Raw genomic sequence first — 16579 nt, forward strand, 5'->3', positions numbered from 1 at the left:
ATTACGACTGGCACACATAATGTGGGGTGGGGGAAGGGAGCATGGGGAAGGCAGTATAGCACAGAGAAGACAAGTAGTGACTCTATAGCATCTTACTATGCTGATGGACAGTGACTGTAATAGGGTAGGTGGTGGGGACTTGATACAATGGGGGGAATCTAGTAACCACAAAGTTGCTCATGTAATTGTATATTAATGATACCAAAATAAAAACAAAAAGAATTTTTTTAAATAGGACTCCCAAAAGGTTAGTAAGATATTTGAATAAAAAAATAAAACAATTTGGGGGATATTAGTAATGACCAAGGCAAGACATAAAATACTAAAATGCATAGTAGCCCTAATTTATGTCGGGATGAACAAGGTTTCTCTTGGGAAAATGAAATACAGAGAATTAAAGTAAAATATATATACTTGTAAATTTTAGTAATTTTCAAATTTTACAGTGATGTCACACCTTGGTTTATTTTAGTTTACCGCAAATTTAACAAAATGTAAAATGAGTAAATTTTCCTCACCATTAGCTGCCGTCAGAAAGGATTTGTTACTGCCCCGAGCCTTATTGGTCAGGTCTTCAGTTATGTCCATGTGCCGATGGATTTCTTCACGCATTTCTTCCAGAATTTTGCAGAGTTCTGCTTCCCAGTAATCTTTGTCTAGACAGTCAATTAATTCTGCAAGCTGGACTTTTGTGCTGTAGTACCAAATTTTCTTTTCATTTTCATTTTCTGTATCTTCTTCTCTGTTAAAAAAAGGTACAGAAACATTTTCTATGTTAGACACAATGGCACTTACCTGACAATTCCATCTATCCAGTAAAAGTTAGAATATGTAACACAAAGTTTGTGCACTAAAGCTCCATATACTTGCTCTCACGAAATCCCTCAAGTCTCACTCAAATTCCAGTTATTGTTATTTTATTTGAACACCCTCAAATTATTTTGATTTCCTAGCCCACAGCAGTTAGGATAAAATAATTTGCTTGTAGCAGTGGGGAAAGAGGAATTAGTATAGCAGCAAAGAAGAATACCTAAAAATGTAACACACAGAAACAGGACCTCAAAATTCGGAGTACACTCTTGGTTACACTTCAATCAACTTTAAGATCATCACTGAAACAAGATAATGAGCATAATTTTAACCAGAAATATTTAAACAGTGTTCTGTATATGGCAGGTACTGGGCAGACCCACATTACAATATTTAGAAACATTTCCATCAAAATGGTATAAATGCTCTACTGAATTCTGGTCCTTGAAGAAGTCACCTCAATCGAGCAATAATGTCTCATCCCTCTTATTAGGGATGATCAAAGTTCAAACTGGAGAGAAGAGAAGTTTCCTTTCCTGCTTATACTCTCTCTGAAGGTCCAATTCATTTGGAATGCAAGTGGAGACTTCAGCCGGGATGGTCACTAACTAAAAACACAGAACAAATTAATGTCTAGGACCAGGTTTAGAGAAACACATGTGATGGTATTTCTTCTCTCATTCAAAAGGAATTCAGGAGTGTGTGTGAGGTACCTGATGAGAAGAAGTCTAACTTCTGTCTACTCAAAGGCAAACTCAAAGAGCTGATAGAACTGGGCTTTAAGAAAGATCTAGCTTTAAATGGGCTGGGCTCTTATGAAATATGTGACCATGGACAAGACACAATCTCTCTCAGTCTCTGAGCCATTTTATCTACCTCATTGGTAAATGAGGATAACAGTACCTGTCCTTCAGGGCCACTGTAAGAATTACAGGTATTATAATGAGGCATCTATCATAGTGCCTGGGCATATCATTAGTAATCAATAAAAATGAACTATTATTGTTACTATTAAAATAGTAAGTTAATAAAAATTCAGCAGAATTCCTGGAATGAACTGTTCAGTAATTCTGAAGAAAGGAATTATTAAATCATGGATAAATTAAAGGATATCAAAACTATCAAAAGTTGTAAAGATAAAAAATATTAACAAAAAAATCCCATTAACTAAAATTCTTTTTTCAAATCAGCATCTGCTGACATTTGAGATTAGTATATTTCTGTTAGAAGCTTTTTACAAGAATTTCTGAAAATCATTTTTTAGTCTCTAGATTTCACTCTATGATGGGTATTTCTACTTACTTTTAATGACTGAGTAATGACAATGGTCTTATTCCTATTTACAGTGTTGAAGACATCAGAGTCCTCTCATCAAAAATATTTTTTAAAAAGACTTCAAAAAGCAGTACCATATCAAAATCTAAGCGAGAGTGTAAAATCAGAAAGTACTTGATGAGCTTTGACTGAACAAGAGTTTTCTATAGAAAAGCCTTCATTTTTTATTTTCTAAAATATCAATCGTAAGTATTTCCCATTGTAAAGATGTTGAATTAACTGTTTGCTTTTTCCTCTTTATTTCTGAAATATGTACAAATTTCAATGGAATAAGAAAAACACTACATGAGAACACTTTGGGGGTTAGAAAACAATTTATAAGCATAAGATTTCAAGCTGAAAAGTGGACATTCTGTCCACTTTTTCAAGCAACTCACAGACTACTGAAAGAGTCCCTAATAGCTGACTGTCTTTCTTAACAGAACCACTGCTTCATATGGCAGTCTGTTCTAAATTGCAATTGCTCTTTTAGGAAGTTTTTCATTTTAATGAGATGATGCAAACCTAGTACTTCCAGCCATCAGTCCTGGTTTTTCTACCTGCTAGAGTTAGGTGAAATAAACCAATACCTCCACACACACAGTCCTTCAAATCTTTCACAGTATCTACTCTGTTTTTTCTTTTCAGGCAAAACATGTTCAAATACTTTAATCATCCCTCATAGAGAATGTTTTCCAGTCTTTACTACTCTGATATCTTCCCCTAAATGTCAATGCCCCTCTAAAAATGCAGATCCCCATGTATAATGTGTGTGGGGGGCACGGGGAGGGCTGTGTAACACAGAGAAGACAAGTAGTGATTTTACAGCATCTCACTATACTGATGGACAGTGACTAATGGGGTATGTGGGGGGGACCTGGTGAAGAGGGGAGTCTAGTAAACATAATGTTCCTCATGTAATTGTAGATTAATGATACCAAAATAAAAAATAAATAAATAAAAATGCGGCTCCCAATAACTATTTTATTGGGCTCAAACATAATCCACAACTCTGGTAATTTTTTTCTTGTTGAAGCTGTAAAAGGATAAAGTTCATTAAAAGCATAAAGTAGCAAGAGAGAGTGAACAATAACCACTAATGTCTTCAAAGAGCACTTGTATACTTGGGAACATTTACACAGTTTATATGATCAAAATTACTTGTTTTAACTATAAAAGTGACAACAGCTTTTCTATATAGAAACACATTGATTTGTGTGTATATCTGGTTTGGGGATTAGAATGCGGTTTCTACAGCTCTGTCTCTACAATACATACAAGGTTCCCTGTGCACACCCAAACTGATTGGGCTTCCCTATAGAGTGGCTCATTAGCTCAAGGAGCTCACAGGATGGCAAGGGAGGTAAGGATGAAATGAAAACGTTTGCCAAAAATATAATTAAGAGCAAACATACATATTATATTTCTACATTTTACACCCTGTTTGGCTTTTACTTAGCAAGATAAGTAAGAGCTAAATGACTAAGTTTCAAGTTTCATTTCTAAATAAACCCACAGAAACTAAGGGTAAGGAACACTAATAGTGGTTTCACTAGTGTCTCCCCCACACTCCCAAACTCATGTCTACATGAAACCTTAGAATGTCACCTTATTTGGAAGCAGGGTCTTTGCAGATGTAATTTAGCTAAGGATCTTGAGATAAAATCATTCTGGATTTAGGGTAAACCCTAAATCCAAAGACTGGTGTTCTTGTAAGAGGAGGAGAGGACACAGACACACACAGAAAAGGTAATGTGAAGATAGAGGCTGAGAGCCAAGTGATGCATCTGTCTGTAAGCCTAGAAATGCCAAGGATTGCCAGCAACCACTGGAAGCTGGGAAAAAGGCCTAGAACAGAATCTCCCCTGAGAGCCCCCAGAAGGAACCAATCCTGCTGACATTCTAGCCTCCAGAATGATGAGAGAAGAAATTCCTGTTGTTTTAAATATGGTAATTAGCTTATGGTCTCCCTGGGAAACACACAGATTTGGTACCATGAAATGGGGTGCTACTGTAATAAATACCTAAAAATGTGGAAGTGGCTTTGCAATGGGGTAATGGGAAAAGGCAGGAAGAATTTTGAGGCACTTGACAGAATAGGCCTAGACTGCCTTGAAGAGGTAGACGTAGGCCCGTATAAGAATTATGCCGCCAGAAAAAAAAAAAGACAAAGAAGCCTTTGGGGAGCACTAGAAGCTGGAAAAGACAAGAGAAGATTCTAGACTTCTGGTCTCCAGAACTCTGAGAGAATGTTACTGCCACCTAGTTTGTGGTACTTTGTTACAGCAGCCACAGGAAACTAATGCAGCTAGGGATTCAGCAACTAAAGACAACAGCTAGGTGAGGCAGCTCAAACAGGTTAGGGGCTGGAATGCCTGGGACTGAAGCCTGATTCTACCACCTAGCTGTGCGATATTAGATAAATTGGATAAATTACTTAACCTCTCTATGCCTCAACTTCTCCATCTGAAAAATGGGGTTACAGTACTCATATCAAAATGCTTTTGTTGAGAATTGAGTTAAAATACATAAAGTGCTTAGAACAACTGCCAGCAATATGCAGAGTTGCTATTATTTTCCTCATCTTACAAAGTATGTGACACCTACCTTAAAACAAGTAATTACAAGTGAGACAGATGTTAAAAAAACAAACACGAAGTGTTTCAGGGTGCAAGAGGGAGAGAGGTTCAGGGAAAGAAACAGCCCTAGGAAATAGCACGACTAAGCTGAGATTTGGAGGATAATTTAGCCAAAAGGTTTTGGTGTTTTAGCTTGCCTATTTTTTCTGTTTTGGGTGGTGGGAAGCAAGAGAATCAAATGTACAAAGTTAGGGACTTGTGGACTTTCTGCTAAGAACAAATAGAAGTAAATGGAAGGTTTTTCAACTTGGGTGGGAAGGAGGCCATTTATCATCCAGTTAGGGAACAGAAAGCAGAACTGGGGAGTTACACAGAGACCAATGTGGAGATGAGTTGAGATGTCTAGTCTAGTTGAGATGACGCTGGCTTCTATCATGGTAAGGACAGTGAGAATGGAGAGAAACGGAGTCAATATTCAAGACATAAAAGGCATAACAAACACTACAGGACAAAAGACTATTCCCAAGTTTCTAGCTTGAGCAGCAGGTAGGATGGTGGTCCCATTTACTAAGACAGAACACTGGATGAAGGTAAGTAATGGGGGAAAGTGATGAATTCAGTTTTAGACATGTTGTGTCTGAGGTACCTGTTATGTGAACATGTCCAGGAGGCTGCTGGGTAGACAGAACTGGGCATGGGCAAAAGGAGTACAGGCACAGGTTTGATGGTAACTAAGCCAGCAAGTAAATAGGTACCTTATAGCTAGAATGGGGAGGTGCATATGGAAAGCTGCACAGGATAAAAAGAATAATTTAGTTCACCTGGAAAATGAAAACCTAGAGTTTTAAACTGCTATGTTCAAGGTAATTTTATTCAGAATGGACAGTGACAAGAAAAGGTGCTAATTTAATGTGGCAATTCCTATATTATTAATAAGCAAATTTCAACTTCAGAGCAAAGAATTGACAGGATATAAACAGTATTTAAGAAAGACTGGCTCTTATATACTGAATTAAAATCAATCTCTTAAGTTGTTTGTTCAATACCCTGGTTCCTCAGATAGGCCACAAACTCAATGGGTAAGAACTTTTCTTTTAATATATGCTTCACTAACCTATTACAAATAACATATTTTTAAATGAGTATTAAACAAATAAAAGCAACAGGAGAAAACTTACTTTGCATACTAGGCATTTCAATTAAAATTTGTTCACTGCCCCAGACTTTAAGTATGCTCCCCTTGGGCAACTGTCCACCAACTCATCACTTTAAGTTGCCTGGGCTTCCCGGAAGAGTATATACCAAATCTCCACATCCTACCAACTAAGCAATTTACATAGCTTCAAAATTTTCACCGGGATCCACGTATACTCTACCACAATGAGGCACTTAAACTGAAATTGTTTTAATCTAACTTTAGAAAAGATGTAGAATCTTTCTGATTTACTTGAATTATTGACAAGGAACACTTTATCATCACTAGGAATTATAGTTCAAGTTTTGCATTTGACTTTACTAAAGTAGAAATAGTCAAAATGTCAGAGCATGAAAAAAGATACCATCCTTGTCTGAAATCTTCATTAAATTTTGTATACTTTAGTATGCTTTATGAAAGGGACAATTTTAGGAACTATGATTAAATATTTTAAAGCAAATAAACTTGAATGAATAGTTTCATTATGAAACATGTAACTTATAGAATTTTACTGTTTAATTTAGAAAAGCAGATTATTTCCTCAATAATATGTAGCAAAAATCCACCCCACAGGTGTTTCAAAGATAACTTCTTAAGTCCTCTGACCCATAATTTCAAAAGCTTGCACTTACTTAAGTACTTTTAAAGGGTCTTCTCTTCAGCCAGCCTGTGTTGCTTTATAAACTGATACTGATTTATCAAGAAAAAGAACCTTTTTAGAATGCCATGTAATCTATTTTATATTTTCTGAAAGTGCCTTTGTCTCAAATTTTTAAAGATATCAGAAATACCTAGTGTGGGTATGTGAAAAACAATTTCAGTATCTTTGTCCCCCTAGTTATAAGCATAGCCTTCAACAGCTAAAACAAATCATGTTGCAGACTTCTCAAGATGATGGCTTGGAAACTAGACTACAGCATAAAACTAGCTATTGAAAATATTCTTATAAATAGGTTCTAAAAAAACTTCCAGGTCCCACTCACTAACAGCCAGTCTTGGACAATTTAGTTAACCTTTCTGAGCTTTAGTCTCTTCATTTATAAAATGCAGGCAAAAGTAGTACCCACATTATCAGGTTGTTGCGAGAATTAAAGAAAAATGTACATAAAATGCTTAGAAAATCATGAGACACATATTAAGTGCTCAATAAATGTTGCTGTTGGCTATTACCAGTCCATCACCAACTAGTTCCCGCTATAGGTCTGTAAAAACCAAAGCACAGACCATTAATTACTGTGTAATAAGCCTTACAGATGTCAAGGCCTATCTCCTTGTGGACAAAACACCCTTGGCATCTCAGGCCCAAAAGGGCAGCACAGATAAGGAAATGAGAGGCAGTGAGAAAGAACGTCTAAAAGGGTGAAGTAAAGCAAGATAGGGAAGAGCAGCAAAAGAATGCAAGAACAGGAGCACAGAATAAATTTCACGTACAAACTAATTTGTTCCCAACAATCCTCTTGACTGAGCCCTTCTGGGACAGCTTTGAGGCTGAGTGATATGGCCTGTTAACTGCTGAATGTCTATAGAATGTAAAAGCAATAGACAGTATCAATGACTTTCCTCTTAAAATGAAATACAGCATTAAGCTTCAAACCAAAATGTGGTTAGATTTATCTCACCATTTATAATGACTTGCCAACAAAACTCTCCATGCTACCACCTCCATAGAAAAAATGTCAGGAAGATGGTACAATGAGCACACCATGACCAGGTATTTGGGAGGCATAGGGTCAAGAAAAAAAACTACACAGATTAAAAAAAAAAAATGAAAAAACACACAAAATATATGTATTAACACTTTATACTGTTACTCATATCAGTTTCTGCATTAAGATAAGATATTGAATCCACACCTCATTTTGTTCCCTCTTGAAAACCTCTTAAAACTACTAAAGAATTATTTTTAAAAACATAAACTCGGGAGCCAAGATGGTGGGGTGGGTAGAGCAGCGGAAATCTCCTCCCAAAACCACATATATTTATGAAAATATAACAAAGACAACTCTTCCTAGAATAGAGACCAGAGGACACAGGACAACATCCAAACCACATCCACACCTGCAAGAACCCAGCGCCTCGCGAAGGGGGTAAGATACAAGCCCCGGCCTGGCGGGACCCAAACGCCCTTCACCCCAGCTCCTGGTGGGAGGAGAGGAGTCGGAGCAGGGAGGGAGAGGGAGCCCAGGACTGCTAAACACCCAGCCCCAGCCATCCAGACCAGAGCGCAGACACAGTACATGTGTGGGGTCCTGGATACTAGGGAAACAGGACAGCAAGACCTGTGAGTGGGTCCCTGAGGCCGGCGCCCGGGGACAAAGAAAAGCGAGTGGCTTTTTTTTTTTTTGTGAGTGCTTTTTGGAAGTCTTAAAGGGACAGGGACCCCAAAACCGGATGGAAGCGTCCTGGGACACTTAGTCCAACAGCAGGGAATCTGGGGATCTCTGGGCACTCTAACCGCCTGGGCAGCAGGGAGCACGGAGGCCCCTCACGGAGATAAACAGTCCCCCGGCCGCTCCCCCTCCAACGCGGCTTCACCATATTGGAGCAGCGGCCGGAGGCAAGCCACGCCCACAGCAACAGCGGAGATAAACTCCATAGCAGCTGGGCAGGAATCAGAAGCCCTGTCTGCACGCAGCTGCCCAGCACAAGCCACTAGAGGTCGCTGTTCTCCCAGGAGAGGACGGCCACAAACCAACAAGGAAAGTTCTTCCAGCCGTCACACACGCCAGTTCCGCAAACTATCTCTATCACCATGAAAAGGCAAAATTACAGGCAGACAAAGATCACAGAGTCAACACCTGAGAAGGAGACAGACCTAACCAGTCTTCCTGAAAAAGAATTCAAAATAAAAATAATAAACATGCTGACGGAGATGCAGAGAAATATACAAGAGCTAAGGGATGAAGTCCGGAGGGAGATTATAGACGCCTGGAAGGAGATTACAGAAGCCAAACAAACTCTGGAAGGATTTATGAGCAGAATGGATAAGATGTAAGAGGCCATTGATGGAATAGAAACCAGAGAACAGGAACGCATAGAAGCTGACACAGAGAGAGATAAAAGGATCTCCAGGAACAAAACAATATTAACAGAACTGTGTGATCAATCCAAAAGAACAATATCTGTATTATAGGGGTACCAGAAGAAGAAGAGAGAGAAAAAGGGATATAAAGTGTCTTTCAAAAAATAATTGCTGAAAACTACCCCAAACTGGGGGAGGAAATAATCGAACAGACCATGGAAATACACAGAACTCCTAACAGAAAGGACCCAAGGAGGACAACACTAAGACACATAATAATTAAAATGGCAAAGATCAAGGACAAGGAAAGGGTTTTAAAGGCAGCTAAAGAGAAAAAGGTCACCTATAAAGGAAAACCCATCAGGCTATCATCAGACTTCTCAACAGAAACCTTACAGGCCAGAAGAGAATGGCATGATATATTTAATGCAATGAAACAGAAGGGCCTTGAACCAAGAATACTGTATCCAGCACGATTATCATTTAAATATGAAGGAGGGATTAAACAATTCCCAGACAAGCAAAAGTTGAGGGAATTTGCCTCCCACAAACCACCTCTACAGGGTATTTTAGAGGGACTGTTCTAGACGGGGGCACTCCTAAGACTAAACAGATGTCACCAGAGAAAACAAAATCACAGCAAAGAAAGCAGACCAAGCAAATACTAACTAAAGGCAAAAAATCAAATCAACTACCCACAAAAGCAGTTAAAGGAAACACAAAAGAGCACAGAATAAAAACACCAATATATAAAGAAAGGAGGAGGAGAAATAAGAAGGGAGAGAAAAAAAGAATCACCAGACAGTGTTTATAACAGCTCAATAAGCAAGTTAAGTTAGACAGTAAGATACTAAAGAAGATAACCTTGAACCTTTGGTAACCAGGAATCTAAAGCCTGCAATGGCAATAAGTACATATCTTTCAATAATCACCCTAAATGTAAATGGGCTGAATGCACCAATCAAAAGACACAGAGTAATAGAATGGATAAAAAAGCAAGACCCATCTATATGCTGCTTACAAGAAACTCACCTCAAACCCAAAGACATGCACAGACTAAAAGTCAAGGGATGGAAAGAGATATTTCATGTAGACAACAGGGAGAAGAAAGCAGGTGTTGCAGTACTAGTATGAGACAAAATAGACTTCAAAACAAAGAAAGTAACAAGAGATAAAGAAGGACATTACATAATGATAAAGGGCTCAGTCCAACAAGAGGATATAACCATTATAAATACATATGCACCCAACGCAGGAGCACTAGCATATGTGAAACAAATACTAACACAACTAAAGGAGGAAATAAAATGCAATACATTCATTTTAGGAGACTTCAACACATCACTCACCCCAAAGGACAGATCCACCAGACAGAAAATAAGTAAGGACACAGAGGCACTGAACAACACACTAGAACAGATGGACCTAATAGACATCTATAGAACTCTACACCCAAAAGCAACAGGATACACATTCTTCTCAAGTGCACATGGAACATTTTCCAGAATAGACCACATACTAGCTCACAAAAAGAGCCTCAGTTAATTCCAAAATATTGAAATTCTACCAACCAACTTTTCAGACCACAAAGGTATAAAACTAGAAATAAATTCTATAAAGAAAACAAAAAGGTTCACAAACACATGGGGGCTTAACAACATGCTCCTAAATAATCAATGGATCAACGAACAAATTAAAATAGAGATCAAGGAATATATGGAAACAAATGACAACAACAACACAAAGCCCCAACTTCTGTGGGATGCAGCGAAAGCAGTCTTAAGAGGAAAGTATATAGCAATCCAGGCATACTTAAAGAAGGAAGAACAATCCCAAATGAATAGTCTGATATTACAATTATCGAAACTGGAAAAAGAAGAACAAATGAGGCCTAAAGTCAGCAGAAGGAGGGACATAATAAAGATCAGAGAAGAAATAAACAAAATTGAGAAGAATAAAACAATAGCAAAAATCAATGAAACCAAGAGCTGGTTCTTTGAGAAAATAAACAAAATAGATAAGCCTCTAGTTAAACTTATTAAGAGAAAAAGAGAATCAACACAAATCAGCAGAATCAGAAATGAGAATGGAAAAATCACGACAGACTCCACAGAAATACAAAGAATTATTAAAGACTACTATGAAAACCTATATGCCAACAAGCTGGAAAACCCAGAAGAAATGGACAACTTCCTAGAAAAATACAACCTTCCAAAGTTAAACAAACCAATTACAAGCAAAGAAATTGAAACGGTAATCAAAAAACTACCCGAGAACAAAACCCCCAGGCCAGATGGATTTACCTCAGAATTTTATCAGACACACAGAGAAGACATAATACCCATTCTCCTTAAAGTTTACCAAAAAATAGAAAAGGAGGGAATACTCCCCAACTCATTCTATGAAGCCAACATCACCCTAATACCAAAACCAGGCAAAGACCCCACCAAAAAAGAAAATTACAGACCAATATCCCTGATGAACGTAGATGCAAAAATACTCAATAAAATATTAGCAAACCGAATTCAAAAATATATCAAAAGGATCATACACCATGACCAAGTGGGATTCATCTTAGGGATGCAAGGATGGTACAACATTCGAAAATCCATCAACATCATCCACCACATCAACAAAAAGAAAGACAAAAACCACATGATCATCTCCATAGATGCTGAAAAAGCATTCGACAAAGTTCAACATCCATTCGTGATGAAAACTCTCAGCACAATAGGTATAGAGGGCAAGTACCTCAACATAATAAAGGCCATCTATGATAAACCCACAGCTAACATCATACTGAACAGCGAGAAGCTGAAAGCTTTTCCTCTGAGATGGGGAACAAGACAGGGATGCCCACTCTCCCCACTGTTATTTAACATAGTACTAGAGGTCCTAGCCACAGCAATCAGACAAAACAAAGAAATACAAGGAATCCAGATTGGTAAAGAAGAAGTTAAACTGTCACTATTTGCAGATGACATGATATTGTACATAAAAATCCCTAAAGACTCCACCCCAAAACTACTAGAACTGATATCGGAATACAGCAAAGTTGCAGGATACAAAATTAACACACAGAAATCTGTGGCTTTCCTATACACTAACAATGAACCAACAGAAAGAGAAATCCGGAAAACAACTCCATTCACAATTGCATCAAAAAGAATAAAATACCTAGGAATAAACCTAACCAAAAAACCAAAAAGTGAAAGACCTATACCCTGAAAACTACAAGTCATTCTTAAGAGAAATTAAAGGGGACACTAACAAATGGAAACTCATCCCATGCTCGCGGCTAGGAAGAAATAATATAGTCAAAATGGCCATCCTGCCCAAAGCAATATACAGATTTGATGCAATCCCTATCAAATTACCAGCAACATTCTTAAACGAACTGGAACAAATAGTTCAAAAATTCATATGGAAACACCAAAAACCCCAAATAGCCAAAGCAATCCTGAGAAAGAAGAATAAAGTAGGGGGGATCTCACTCCCCAACTTCAAGCTCTACTACAGAGCCATAGTGATCAAGACAATTTGGTACTGGCACAAGAACAGAGCCACAGACCAGTGGAACAGATTAGAGACTCCAGACATTAACCCAAACATATATGGTCGATTAATATTTCATAAAGGAGCCATGGACATACAATGGGGAAATGACAGTCTCTTCAACAGATGGTGCTGGCAAAACTGGACAGCTACATGTAGGAGAATGAAACTGGACCATTGTCTAACCCCATACACAAAAGTAAATTCAAAATGGATCAAAGACCTGAATGTGAGTCATGAAACCATAAAACTCTTAGAAAAAAACATAGGCAAAAATCTCTTAGACATAAACATGAGTGACCTCTTCTTGAACATATCTCCCTGGGCAAGGAAAACAATAGCAAAAATGAACAAGTGGGACTATATTAAGCTGAAAAGCTTCTGTACAGCAAAAGACACCATCAATAGAACAAAAAGGTACCCTACAGTATGGGAGAATATATTTGTAAATGACAGATCCGATAAAGGGTTGACATCCAAAATATATAAAGAGCTCACCCACCTCAACAAACAAAAAACAAATAATCCAATTAAAAAATGGGCAGAGGAACTGAACAGACAGTTCTCCAAAAAAGAAATACAGATGGCCAACAGGCACATGAAAAGATGCTCCACATCGCTAATTTTCAGAGAAATGCAAATTAAAACTACAATGAGGTATCACCTCACACCAGTAAGGACGGCTACCATCCAAAAGACAAACAACAACAAATGTTGGCGAGGTTGTGGAGAAAGGGGAACCCTCCTACACTGCTGGTGGGAATGTAAATTAGTTCAACCATTGTGGAAAGCAGTATGGAGGTTCCTCAAAATGCTCAAAATAGACTTACCATTTGACCCAGGAATTATACTCCTAGGAATTTACCCTAAGAATGAAGCACTCAAGTTTGAAAAAGACAGATGCACCCCTATGTTTATCACAGCACTATTCACAATAGCCAAGAAATGGAAGCAACCTAAGTGTCCATCAGTAGATGAATGGATAAAGAAGATGTGGTACATATACACAATGGAGTATTATTCAGCCATAAGAAGAAAACAAATCCTACCATTTGCAACAACATGGATGGAGCTAGAGGGTATTATGCTCAGTGAAATAAGCCAAGCGGACAAAGACAAATACCAAATGATTTCACTCATCTGTGGAGTATAAGAACAAAGGAAAAACTGAAGGAACAAAACAGCAGCAGAATCACAGAACCCAAGAATGGACTAACAGGTACCAAAGGGAAAGGGACTAGGGAGGATGGGTGGGTAGGGAGGGATAAGTGAGGGAAGAAGAAAGGGGGTATTATGATTAACATGCATAATGGGGTGGGGGAGAAAGGGGAGGGCTGTACAACAGAGAGAAGACAAGTAGTGATTCTACAACATTTTGCTATGCTGATGGACAGTGACTGTAAAGGGGTTTGTGGGGAGGACCTGGTATAGGAGAGAGCCTAGTAAACATAATATTCTTCATGTAATTGTAGATTAATGATAAAAAAAAAAAGAAAGAAAGAAAATGGGGATTACTCCCTGATAGGTTAAAACTAACTGCAAATCACTGATTAATGCATGCTTTAAATATCCTTACTTTTCATCATTTAAAGGGTGTCAGATGATCAGCTATGGAAGTACATTTTTCTGATAATATTCCTTTCTCTTAAAAAAAAAAATAAAAAAAAAAAGCAGTTCCTGTGTGGTGATCTCCAATAAGTTCTTCACAATGGTATAAAGGGCATATCAAAGGGTGGGCAAAGGGTTTGTTTGTGTTTATACAGAGGATCAAAGCCTAATTTGGCTACCCAGAAAACGAATTAAGATACAATATGAAGAAGAACTTCCAACATCAACATTCTCTGGAAGAGTCATTCCAGAAGATGATCATCAAAAAACTTCAACAAAGATCCTGGCGCTGTTGCAGTTGTAGCTGCATTCATCCTACCGGTTCCTGGACTTGCCATGGGAATGAAGGAGATATCTAAGCTGGCCTGTGCATACAGTAAAACAACAAATTTGACTGGATCTATACTGCTGGAACTCAACCAAGAATTAGGAGAAGTGCAAGTTGCAGCGCTCCAAAATCTTGCGACTATAGACTATCTACTGTTAAAAGAACATATGGGATGTGAACAGTTCCCAGGAATGTGCTGTTTTAATATGTTTGATTTTTCTCAAACTATTCAAATTCAGTTAGACAATATCCATCATATCATTGATAAGTTTTCACAAATGCCTAGGGTGCCTAACTGGTTTTCTTGGTTTCACTGGATATGGCTGGTAATTGTAGGTCTGCTTTGGTTATGTAGCTGTATTCCTATTATGTTAATGTGTACACACAATTTAATTAGTAGTTTAACACCTATACATGCTTATGTTACACTACAAGAAGATATGTCAAAGAAATAATCAATCTTCCCATGTTTTCTTCCTTCTGCTACTTCTATAGCTTTTCTTCTTCCTTCCTAATTACAACCCTTAAGTAGAATTCGTGCCTCATATCAAAATTACCGAGTATCATAATTCTTCCAAGTGGTAAAGATACCTCAAGACAAATGCTGGGCATAGAAGCCATAGGGCATAAATCTGCAAAGAAGTAAAAAGCTAACCTTTTCAAACAATAATGCTTCTCTCTTACTTACGAACTTTACATTTCCCTGTATGGCCCCGGAAGATGACTGGTTAGCCAGAGACGCGTAAGATTCCTCAAGGGAGGAACAACCTAAGACAGGCACAGTCGCAGGGGGGTCATCAGGTGAGAAATTGGGGATCCACAGAGGTGAGGCTTAGAACCTTACCCCCCCTGTTTTGAGAGAAATCTGCATCCGTGGATGTTCTGTTGCCCTTGTCTAGCTTGGATTAATACTTAGTCTATAGACACACACCTGATTATCTACATTAGCCCTCTTACAGCACTAAACTATGTTTTCTACCTTTATCTTGCATCTACCTACCACTTCAGAATTTTATTTAAAAAAAAAAAAATAATAATAATAATAATAATAAGGGAGAAATGTGGGATTCACATATAAATCAAGTATAAAAATCAAACGAATAATCATATTTGACCTGATCGTTTATAGTTCATGATGCGTGATCAAAACTGAAAGTTTCTGTGATGACTGCCCTTGCACTGTTCACCATGTAAGAACTTATTCACTATGTAAGAACATGTTTACCATGTAAGAACTTGTTCGTTATATGCTTCAGAAGATTGGAGACTGTTGAGAATTAGGCTTGGGGTTGATTAATGATTGTGCATTGAGTCCCCTATACAGAATTTTATTGTTGTTAACAACCATATGATCAATAAGTATGAGAGATGCCCTCTCAAAAAAAAAAAAAAAACATAAACTCACAAGGACAGAGAAAATAGGAGACAACAAAAAACTTTGGAAGCAAGAAAGCAAACGGACAGGTGATAACTTCCTTTAGCAGAGCCATGAAAGCCCAGTCCCAAACCAAACGGTTGGTGCTGAGAAATAACAATCACAATCCTGAAAAGACACTGAAAAACGAGGAGGAGAGTATCTATAGCAGAGAACTGCGTAAAAGTTGTTTAAGGGGCAGATCCCTAGACCATCCACCCTCTTCAAGCCACAAATGGTTCAGTCTTTAAAGGAGGTAAAACTGAGGTTCTCTGGCCCAGGGAACACTAGGCTCTGGTGCAAACAACGGTACTGTACAGAAAACTAAGGCACTGAGTGGCTACACACACAGTAAATGCTTGTATGCATGGTAAATGCAGCCCGTCTGCTCGCCAGCCAGACCCTCGTACTCCAAGCAGGACACCAGAAGAGGCCTCTCTGAGCCATCTGACCAGCTCAAGAGGAAGGACTAAAGATCATGAGTGACATCAAGGATTCCCAATAAAACAGATTAAGAAAATCACCCAATGGTTAAACTCAGAATTGATAAGATCTACCCAAAAAATTAAGATTAATAATCTGAAGATGGAAAAGACCTAAAGAAACATCAGGAAGGAGCAACTTGGAAGAAACTGAGAAAAGAGACACAAAATAAGTATCATTAATATCCTCAGAAAAAGGAAAACATACCCATGAAAAAAACATAGAACTTTATTATGATTTTTTTTTTAAAGGAGAAGAATTCTAAGAAGAG

At 38.0% G+C, this 16579-nt stretch overlaps 1 protein-coding gene across 16 annotated transcripts in view; it reads right to left on the reverse strand.

The window, feature by feature from the left end:
• The window catches only part of BPTF (bromodomain PHD finger transcription factor), a 158580-nt gene that overhangs the window by 106853 nt on the left and 35148 nt on the right, over positions 1-16579 (reverse strand). For all 16 annotated transcript variants that reach the window (XM_036899876.2, XM_036899873.2, XM_036899870.2 and 13 more), the window contains exon 3: positions 519-742. In XM_036899876.2, the coding sequence (XP_036755771.2) occupies positions 519-742 (224 nt within the window). The remainder of the gene's footprint in view (positions 1-518; positions 743-16579) is intronic.

The sequence above is a fragment of the Manis pentadactyla genome, chromosome 4 (assembly GCF_030020395.1).
Source record: "Manis pentadactyla isolate mManPen7 chromosome 4, mManPen7.hap1, whole genome shotgun sequence".
Lineage (NCBI taxonomy): Eukaryota > Metazoa > Chordata > Mammalia > Pholidota > Manidae > Manis > Manis pentadactyla.